Source organism: Solanum tuberosum, unplaced genomic scaffold (assembly GCF_000226075.1).
Source record: "Solanum tuberosum cultivar DM 1-3 516 R44 unplaced genomic scaffold, SolTub_3.0 scf00207, whole genome shotgun sequence".
Taxonomy (NCBI): domain Eukaryota; kingdom Viridiplantae; phylum Streptophyta; class Magnoliopsida; order Solanales; family Solanaceae; genus Solanum; species Solanum tuberosum.
In genome coordinates, this window is record NW_006239133.1 from 1,086,450 (window position 1) to 1,097,282 (window position 10,833).

General features: G+C 31.9%; 1 protein-coding gene and 1 long non-coding RNA gene across 2 annotated transcripts in view; both read right to left on the reverse strand.

The window, feature by feature from the left end:
• Positions 1-245: 245 nt before the first annotated feature.
• LOC102577476 (alcohol dehydrogenase class III-like protein) lies at positions 246-4,770 on the reverse strand. The gene is given in 9 exon segments (NM_001288031.1): positions 246-609; positions 697-858; positions 1,038-1,195; positions 2,484-2,559; positions 2,640-2,722; positions 3,509-3,834; positions 3,952-3,998; positions 4,452-4,588; positions 4,732-4,770. Coding segments are annotated over 9 exon segments (1,140 nt in total). The 5' UTR covers positions 4,766-4,770; the 3' UTR covers positions 246-492.
• Positions 4,771-9,301: 4,531 nt separating this feature from the next.
• The window catches only part of LOC102590024 (uncharacterized), a 5,416-nt gene continuing 3,884 nt past the window's right edge, over positions 9,302-10,833 (reverse strand). The window contains exons 3-4 of the long non-coding RNA XR_001474490.1: positions 9,668-9,723; positions 9,302-9,534 (exon numbers count right to left, since the gene is read on the reverse strand). This is a non-coding gene — a long non-coding RNA (uncharacterized lncRNA). The remainder of the gene's footprint in view (positions 9,535-9,667; positions 9,724-10,833) is intronic.

A 10,833-nucleotide genomic window follows, 5' to 3' on the forward strand; every position in this document is an offset into this window, starting at 1 on the left:
AATTTTATACTGTAGTATGTGTGAGATCTAACGTGATGAACCTCTTGATGTAAAAAAAAATGCACCAATACTGTAATCATGGAGGAATACTTTGCATTTGGACCCAAAGAAGAGACTATTTCGAGCTTTTTTTCTCTCTCAATATTTCAGTAGATATATGAGCACTTAGCAACGGCCAACAGCCAACGGCAAAGATATCGTACTTTGGAAAAGGGAGGATTCCATTTATGCAAACATGGCAAGGGTTTATGTCAAAGTCTAAAATCAGCAATGATGATGATGGTTCAGCCTTGAAAGTAGAGAGCATTTAGTTGAAAAGATAATAAAATAGCATCCATTTAAAAAGAGTTCATCCGTCCCATGGATCCTTTTTTTCTTACTTTCTTTTTATTCCACACATACAATTAGGAAGGGGAAGGGGAAAGGGAAATAGTGTCCGATAAATAGCACAAAAACAGAAAGTCAGCAACATAAAGTGCCTCCAGACTTCGTTCATACAAACATATCCAGGACAACACGGAGGCAGTCCCCGTCATGCATCAGGTCAAAAGCTTTGTTTATGTCCGCAAGTGTCATGTTATGAGTGATGTATTCATCCACCTTGATTTCCTATTAGTAGTGGAAGAGTTGGATAAATGAATAGTGACTAAATGGTAAAATAAGGGAAGAAAGATAAAGAAAAGGGAAATAACGGACCTTCTTTAAATACTTGTCCACGAGGGAAGGAACTTGTGATCGGCTTTTGAAACCACCAAAAGCAGTTCCCTTCCAAACACGACCAGTTACCAGCTGAAATGGACGTGTAGATATCTCCTGACCAGAAGCAGCAACACCTACAATCACTGAGGTTCCCCAACCCTGCAGTTCCAATAAGATTGGACATGTTCAGCATTAGTATCTTGTACAATAGATTAAATTTTTCATAAGGTAGAGACATTACAAAAATATTGAAAGATAAAGGGGAACGTGGGATGGGGGAAGAAGAGGTGGGGAAACTGAAATTCCAATTTTATTGATTAGACACTAGCATAATTTACCTTGTGACAACACTCTAAAGCAGCCCTCATAACAGAGACATTTCCTATGCACTCAAAACTGTAATCAACACCACCGTCTGTAAGATCCACAATGACTTGCTGAATGGGTTGCTCATGCTCCTTGGGATTGATGAATTCAGTCACACCAAAATTTTTGGCTGCATGACAGTTAAATATATGGATCAGATGATGTGACAACTGATGTGCCATACAACAGAAAATAATTAAGGATACTAGAGCATGAAAACTGTTGTGGTGCTCAAGTTTGATTCAAATACTATTTCTTGAATAAGTCTGGTACCAGACATACTTTCACAGCCACTTCAATCTGGCATAAGCCTCAAAATTATTTTGTTTAACAAGTTGTTTCCTCCTATAATCGGCACCCAAGAAGAGAACTATTATGAGATTAAACAAGATATTTATACATCAGATTTTTTAAGAGCAATCTACTGCTTATCATACAGAAATATACAGATGATAATCAAGATATATGACTGATTAAATCATGACCTCTAATCTGGAAGTTTCAGAAAGATATATTTAAGGTGTTGCTTCCAAATCCCACTATGTGTCAAATGATTTGGCAAAAAAATATCACATCTCTTGCTCAAAATTTTAAAGCTTGAAATGATATGAAATTAGCTAGAGAGAAGTCATGGAATAACAGCTTGAGCTTGAGAATCGACAGCAAAATCAAAGAGGAGAAAATGCACCTATAGGGGTTGACTGATTGAAACCAAAGTTTTAAGACCTAAGGGGTAAGGCAATTTCAGCATCATTTTTAGTAGAGATTTATATCTCATTCTTAGTTGGAGAAATGGCTGTTGCATTTGATTTTGTAGAAAGGATGACGGCATGAAGACAAGGAATTATTATTAGGCTTCTTTTTCTTTTCCATTACCATTATATTCCATTCCATAAGGAAGCTCTCTACACAATCTACCACAATGACATAGCGATGATGTAAAACAATCCATCTAAGCACCTGCAAAACATATATCTACAAGTGCCCCTACAGAAATACATCCAACTCTGAAATCATTTGTCGGCTTTTAACAAACATTTCTTAATAATCTAGAAAACCCTGAGGACCATCTGGCCCACGGTTTGAAACTCAGTGGCAATGGGCCCACCCTTCTACCCTCCCCCACTTAAATTCAAGGTTTTGTTTGCAACAGAATACAAATTTGTGACGTGCACCTAATCATACATTATGAGACACACTCTTACAATTGAACCAAAGCTCTAGGGGATTTAGCTTTTGATTGAACATTAGACAATAGTAACTTGTATTTGAAGTCTACCAAGAAAGTGATCTTAGGACTTTGGAGTAGCTCAAGTTCTGACAAATCTGATGTAAAATATAGTTGGAACCTAATCATATACTTGCTATTCCTAAAAGTTCATAGTTCACAATCTTAGACAGATTGGACAAAGCTGTACCTCTATCGAACTTTTTGCTGTCAATATCAATTCCAATAATTCGTGAAGCACCAGCAGCTTTTGCACCCTCCGCCACCTAACAAGCAAATAGATAGATTGCATAAATATATTAAAGGAGCTTAATTATTTGACACAGTCAAATTGTTAGATACTTACAGCAAGACCAACTGTTCCCAGGCCAAAGATGGCAACAATGGAACCTGGTTCAACTTTTGCAGTGTTCCAAACAGCTCCAAGGCCTAAAGACAGCAAATACATAATGTAAAATGCAAGGAGGGTATGGTAAGAGTGTGATTAGCCATTAACAAAAACTAAAGAAAACAGAGTGTATTGGCTTCGGAAGGGAACAAAGGGACATTGTTAGACGGGCATTCTATGATTTTTATTTCCTCCTCAACTTCTAATCTAGGGGAATAAACCAGCATGAAGTGATGAAAAATGATAGATAAGATGGACACCTGGATAAACAACCAAAAGACACTATGTTGTAACTCATAAAGATCAAATTACTATGACGATATGCTCCCTAAACAATATACTTAAATACATTTCCATCCTTGCTCTATCAATCATTTATGCACTAAGAGCTCTTTCAATCATTTATACACCAAGAGACCCATTACTATAACTTGGTTTTAAAATTCCTTTTTTTACTTCTCTCTTTTAGCTTTTATTTTGGAGTATATTCTCTCAAAATCCTGTCTTCCCTTTACATACATCACATTGTCTCAGAAGTGCTCTCAATTTGGCAGGTGTCCGGTGTTGCAGTAATTTTGACCAAAAATTGAGCGATTAAGGAATCAAAAAGAACTAATAGAATGATGATGAAGTCACATGAAACCACATATTTTGAGGACCAATACAACAATTTATTACATATATATTATTGATAAAGAATGGATTAGAAATGGAGTAAGGGCCAGCATTAAATCAGAGATGCTACAGAATATGTTTCATGAATTAGCAGCCTGAAGGAAATCACAAGATATAGTTCAATCACATATTAGGTTTGGAAGTCAAGTTACCAGTTGGAACACCACACCCGAGAAGGCAGACTTTCTCCAGAGGAGCTGCTGGGTCAATCTTTGCAACACTAACATCATGGACAACAGTGTACTGACTGAAGGTTGAAGTTCCCATGAAATGATAGATCGGTTTTCCATTGATAGAAAATCGACTCTTGCGGTCGTTCATCATAACTCCCACTCCAGTAGCAGCTCTTACTTTACCACAAAGATTGGTCTTTCCTGATTTGCAGAACTTGCATTCTCTGCATTCTGCCTGGTAGCAAGGTATAACATGGTCTCCTGGCTGAACCTCAGTCACTCCCTCACCAACACTTTCTACTATCCTGCAAATTTTAGAGGGCTAAGACCAAGAAAAAAGGGTATCCAAACAAAACAATTCTTTAGCTTCAACGGAAGCTACTACAGTCAATAAAACACTATGACACAAAGAAAGCATGTACCCTGCAGCCTCATGACCAAGAACACATGGGAAGAGACCCTCAGGATCCTTCAAAGGAAAAAGAAACATGTGTTAGATTGTTAGTACCAATATCAAACAACAACAAATAGTCCAATAAACTAATGATCCTAAACCATTAACTCCAAACTTATCTTTCCCCAAATACCAATTTCCAGAAAAACACAAATGAATTGCAAGAAATTATCCACAAAAGAAGGAAAAAACTAAAAACTCTTGGCATTCTGAGAAAACCCTTTAGCATAAATGGCGAGCAGAAACCTAAAATCTGGGAATGCACGTTTCAATAAAATACTTTTGCACTAGGCTAACTTTTTTTTTTTTTGTAAGAAAGCAATGATATGTAAAAAGCTTCAACTCCATTCTCTGATTCATCAATCCCAAATCACTTAGATTCGTACTCATTCCACTCTATTCCTACGATTCATCAAACTTAACTCAAATCAAAATGAGCAACTACTAATACATGGAAAATTCAATTACCTTGCCACTCCAGGTATAAGCGTCGGTATGGCAGAGAGCAGTATACAAAACTTTAACCCGAACTTCACCGGCTTGCGGTGGAGCCACCTGCACATCCTCAATCACCAAAGGCTTGTTGGGTTCCCAGGCCACCGCAGCTTTACACCATTTCATAATCCATAAACACACATTTAGCTATAAACTTTTAGGGTTCATAAAACTTGCAAGTGACCAACACACACAGAGATATATGTGTAAGTAGTAAAGATGAAGATGCATAGAATATAGGGGAAAAAAGTACCTTTGCAGGTGATGACTTGACCTTGTGTAGCCATGATTTACAGACCACAGAATCAAAGAAAATAAAATAGTGCTTTAAAGAAGATGAGTCTACAGCTAAATGCAAATAGATCTCATTCTTTATACGACTTTCTAACTTCAATTATTAGTAATAATAATGCTGTGTTTGGATTTTTATTTTTATTTTTTCATGTATCTTAGCTTAAAATACTTTTCGTTAAGAAAAAAACAAATTTCGTAAGTATTATCCTAAAGTTTATTATCTCTTTCCCAACATCCCAACCCCACTCTCAACACCATCACTTTCCGTCACATCCCATTCCATCTCATCTTATAGTGGGTTGCTAGATTATATATAAATATTATTGGAATAATTTTGTTTTACTATTTACCAAATGTTAAAATATAATTACTTCTTTCATTTTTATTCATTTGTCTTGTTTTGATTTACACGAAATTTAAAAAAGTAAAAAATCTTATGATCTTAAATTAAAGATATGCAAATCTTGAGATCTTAAATATGTCAGGTCGAAAGTATAGATTAAAATTTGTTAAAATCTTATGATCTTAAATTTGGAGGTCTCAAGTTCGAAATTCCTTGCCAGCAAAAGCAAGGAATTTGTCTTCTGGGTCGAGCATGTCGCACCGAACTTGCCTAGTGAGGGTTACCTCTCCTATGTGGTTTGCGAGCTATTGCATAGGAGCGGGGATTTTACCCTGTGCGCACCCAAATGATAGCAGTTGCAGGTTTCCCTCGTCATCAAAAAAGAAAGTAAACAATTTGAAACATATAAAGTGGAGTACTTTTTTACAAAATACTAAAAAAAATCACTTGTTTTAAAAAAAAAGAAGCTATTTTGTAAGAAAATAATTTACTTCGAATCAAACACATCCTAAGCTATTTGTCTTTTTTCATGTTAAGCCCAGCCCACTAAAAATCTCATACCACCCGTACTTGCTGTTATTTTCTTTCCATATTTTTTTATAAACTTACTAAAACAAGCAATATATATATATATAAAATATTTTTTTGAGATATATTAAAAAAATTAACATATAAATTGAGACACAAAATTAAGAAAGTGGATCATATATTACTTCATCAAAAATACTACTTGGGACGTTTCTAACAAAACTGTCCCTTTCAAATCTTGTATATAGTATTTTTATTTTAATACATAAAGGTTTGGAGTATCATTAAAAGATAAAATACCACTTTCTTTATTTCTATATAATATATAATGAAACAGCTGTTTTGGTTTTTTTTTTTTTTTTTTGTTATTTGTTTGTTTATTTAATTAAATTGACTTCTTGGCATGTGTATTGCACATGTATTTTTTATTATGTTATGTAAAATTTTGTTAATATCAATATTATTAAAATAAAATTTTCCGTAAATAATCATGAAAGAATAAAATACACATTTTTATATGATTAATGTTGATTTGATATGATATTCCTTAGTACCAAATTGAGTTGTTATAATTTCAGTAAAACCCACTTAACCTTTTTGTTTTTGACATTTTGAGTTTGGGAAGCAATGAGCTGGATTAATGCATATGTTTTTAAAATGTCAAAAATGACTCTCTATATGACACACTTTTAGGGCTAAGGCCACAATAGAATTGGGAATTGGTGTCATTGGTATAATTACTCTCTTTGTTCTGTTTGGTAGACCAAGTAATTACTTGGTAAGAGGGGAATTGGATGTAATTGAATGGGAGTAATTACACTCCTCAATTCCCAAGGGAGGGTAGGGAATTGAGTGTAATTACACCATGTAATTACATGAATTTTTTAATATTATATTTTTTTAATATATTTTTGTTTGAAATACCAAGACACTTCTTCCTTTTTCGTCTGGACATTTTCATTTCTAAGAACGGCACAACAACAAACCCTGTACTTCTTCTTTCAAGTAAGATAGATTCTTGTTTCATTTTACTTTTCATATTTTGATGTCTAGGTAGATTATGTATGAATTGTATCTTTGTATTTTCTCTTGTTAGTTTTTGAGATTAAAATAAATATGAGAATTAATTTTTTTTCTCTTTAATTTATGATAATAATAATAATAATAATAAATTAGAAAATTGATTCTAACAATCAGTTATACATAGTAATATTATTTATTCAAAATCTGATCTATTTTAAAATTTAACTGTGTAATTACATTCGTCCAACCAAAAGGACAAAGGGAATTACACTGTAATTACACTGTGGCAACCAAACAGGTCAATGTAATTACTAGACTGTGTAATTACTAGGCTGGTAATTACTACCCTAGTAATTACACCAATTCCAATTACCAAATGGCTTTCCAAACAGACCCTAATAAAACTTTTGAGTAATGATATTTTACTACTCCATTAAAATTCATACATCTCTTTTTTCTTCCTTTTATTGCTTTTAATTTTCTAAACCCACCATTAAGCTTCATGGTATATATATTTGTTTTATTTTAGAGCTCATATTTTTGAAATGTCTTGTTATACCTTATTATTGATAATATTATTAGTATAAAAAAATTAAATGTTTTGATATGTCTGAAGGAACAGGTTTACTCAAAAGTTTTTTTCCAATGTTAGTTTCTCAGTTTCTTTTGGAGATTTGTTGAGAATTTGATTTTTGTACTTCTTTGTTCATTTTCTTTGTATATATAGATTGTCATTTATATAATATTTGTTAATCATCAAAATACCATATGATCTTGAATGTTGATTCATACATCAAGGTGTCTCAACAAATTCTCCATTTTTTATGATGATTAACTCATAGAAACACTTAAAAATTTCAAATAGAGCGATTTTTTTGGCAATAATATGTTATAGTTCATATATGTGATCTAATCTACGACATTATGCAACTCTCTATTTTGAAATATTACTTTATAAAACATATTAACTATATGTTTTAGGTAATTAGTTGAGTTGAGTAATTTTGCTTTAGAAATTAAATATTTACACCATATTTAAAAAAATACATTCAAATTTTAAATATTCTTTATAAAAAGTTTGACCAAACACAATTTCTACTTTAAAAGTCCAAATTATAAAATACACATTCTCACTAGAAATAAATATAAATTATTAAGAAATCATAATTAATTAATATACATTCTCCTAATAATCAATTTATAAAAGGTTGTATATATTTATTCCAAAGGATACATGTGCCTCACATAACAATCCAACAAATCCATTATCCACATAATATTTTAGGTGTTCCATAGTTCTATGATCTCAACACTAACCTCAACAAATTAAAAAAATGTATCTGACAACTCATATTTAGATCGTGTCTCCAATTTTTTATTTGACAATAGTAAAGTAAACCACAATATCCCTCTTTTTTTATTAGTTACTCCCTTATTAAAATGAAATATAAAATAGTTTTAACAACCCAAATTCTTAATAGCAAAAACAGTTTGTCTCTACTCTCTCCTTATCCGTTTTTGGTCTTATGGTATTTAATTCGTGTTGTATCTTTGTGATAATATTTAATATTAACCTCATTCTCAATTAGGGCTGCTTATCGGTGGATCGGGTGGATAATTTCGTTTAACGATTTGACCTATTAGATAGTGATTGTAAAATTTACTAATCCACTAATCAATCAAAGACTGTTATTGAGCAGTAAATCAACAAATCTCTACTTTATTTTCCATGAACACACCATGAAAAAATGACTTCTTTTCACTATTATAAATGTAGTTAAATTATAAAATTCTTCTATATTACACAAAATATAGATTAATAGTAATATAGTAATAGTTAATACAACATTAAAGTAATAGGTTTTCAAGTTTTTGACTTTACGGCTTTAGGATTAACAATATATAATTACTCCCATAGTCTACTTTTAATTGTCATGTTGCGCTTTTCGAAAGTCGATTTGACTAATTTTCAAAGTTAAATTAAATTATATTAATTCGATATTTTAAACAAAAAATTTAGATATTCAAAAACTATACGAAAGTACCATAAATTGCAATTTTTTGCATATCAATATGATGAAAACATACATCGTAAAATGTTAGTCAAAGTTCTTATCGTTTGACTCTAAAAAAGGAAATCATGACAATTAAAAGTGAATGGAGGGAGTATATAATATGACAAAATATTAAATGAGGCTAATATACCTAAGATAAAAGTGTAAGTATGGTAACTCTTAACGGATTAACGATTTATCTGATAAGGAAATTGAATAATCCGCCCCTATATCAATAAGCAGTTAATTATAAAATTTGAATAAGTTCACCAATCGTTTATTCGATAACCCAATACCAATAAATCAATAAGTCAATTTTATGATTGGCTTATCAGTTATGATGCGATTTTGAACACTCTTAATTATTCTGATTGTGTTGGCAAATATTATTTATGTCAACACTCCAATGTTTCAGAGTTACAAAAACTGCTGATTATGAAATGTATAGCCAAAAATGTGCTGATCATCTTAGTTCATGTTATAGAACTGCAACAAAAAGAAATAATTTTTGAACTTGATTATCTGTTTTAAACAGACTTCCAATTTACTTTATTAGATTGCTGAGAAGATTAAGATATATATTCAGAAATTTAATGGTGTAAACTGAATATTGAGATGAATTCATGTACTAGAATTAAACAAAACCAAATTGATCACTCTATGATAATATCAATTCAAGAACATATATAGTACATATGTTGTTGATCAACCAACTCGAATAGCATGAGGATACTGTCCATCCCGTGCTGACCAGCCACCTATGGACTCTGCCAATCAAGCCCTATTTCCATCAAGCAAACCCCATTTAGCGGACCTGACATTAGGTACATGTGTTTTTGACCATTAACTTTATTACTATAATTTACCAACAACAAATCTATAATTTAGCGGGATTCACACTGAAGCCCGCCCGGCCTGTCGGACGAATCAAATATTAATATACTTACCCAAATTATTTAAGCACTGACATAGAATATGTGCAAACTCCAAAACTCATCAATACCTATTAAAACAAAATAATTATCCAATCAAAATCGTATATCAATTTATGAAAAGAAAGGGACACTTAAATAAAATTTAAATAATATATCTTTAGCCCAAATATCACAATAAGACAATGGAGCATATCTACAGGTGTCAAAATTGTAGGTAACCCGTCTAACCCGCCCATAATTTTAAGGGTTGGGCTCAAGATAATTTGAGTTGGGTTCAATATCAACTCATTCAAGTAATAACCCATTTAAGAGAATCCTCAATTGAGCCCAATTTAATCTCCAATTTTAACCCGTTTATTTGCATTGATGTAATGTATGTTCCTATACTAAAGGTTACTTTCTATTTTGTATCTTTTAAGATTTATCTATTAATTTGTAACTTTATTTTTTTAATTTTCCTTAGTTGAAATTCAAATTGTGGTTATAAAACTTAAATGACAAAATATTAAAATAAGAAAAAATTACTGAAATACACGTTTTATGTTTCCCTTATTTCTAATATTCCCCTCTATATCTAAAAATCTCTAAAATCCCTTATTTCTCTCCTAATTCTAAATTATTTTATAATATATCCGAGTTAGTTTTTAATGTATCCGAGCTACATATTATGTATCCGGTTTGTTTTACTTTTTCAGGGATTAATGTAATTACAAACTAAATATGGATAGATTGTAATTTCATATTAAAACTATTGATTCCTAAAATTTATACTTAAAATAATTGAATTAAGGGAAAATTATATATAATAGCAAACTATTAATTCAAATTAAATGCTATAAATATAGTTTGATTTAATTGTACCCCATAGCAAACTGTTGCTATTTCACCTCTCTCCTGGTGATCTCGCTCGCCACTCTCGTTCTCTCCCTCGCCTCTCTCATTTTTTATACAAACGCAAGTGTATAAAGTGCATTTGTGTTTGTATAAAGTGAGAGAAAATTGTATATATACATATATTTTCGTTCTCCTCTCTCCCTCTCCCAATCTCGCTCGCCACTCTCCCAGATCTCGCTCTCTCACTCGCCTCTCTCACTTTATACAAAAACGCAAATGTATAAAATGCGTAAAAATTGTACATATACATATATTTTCGTTCCCCTCTCCCAGATCTCGCTCAC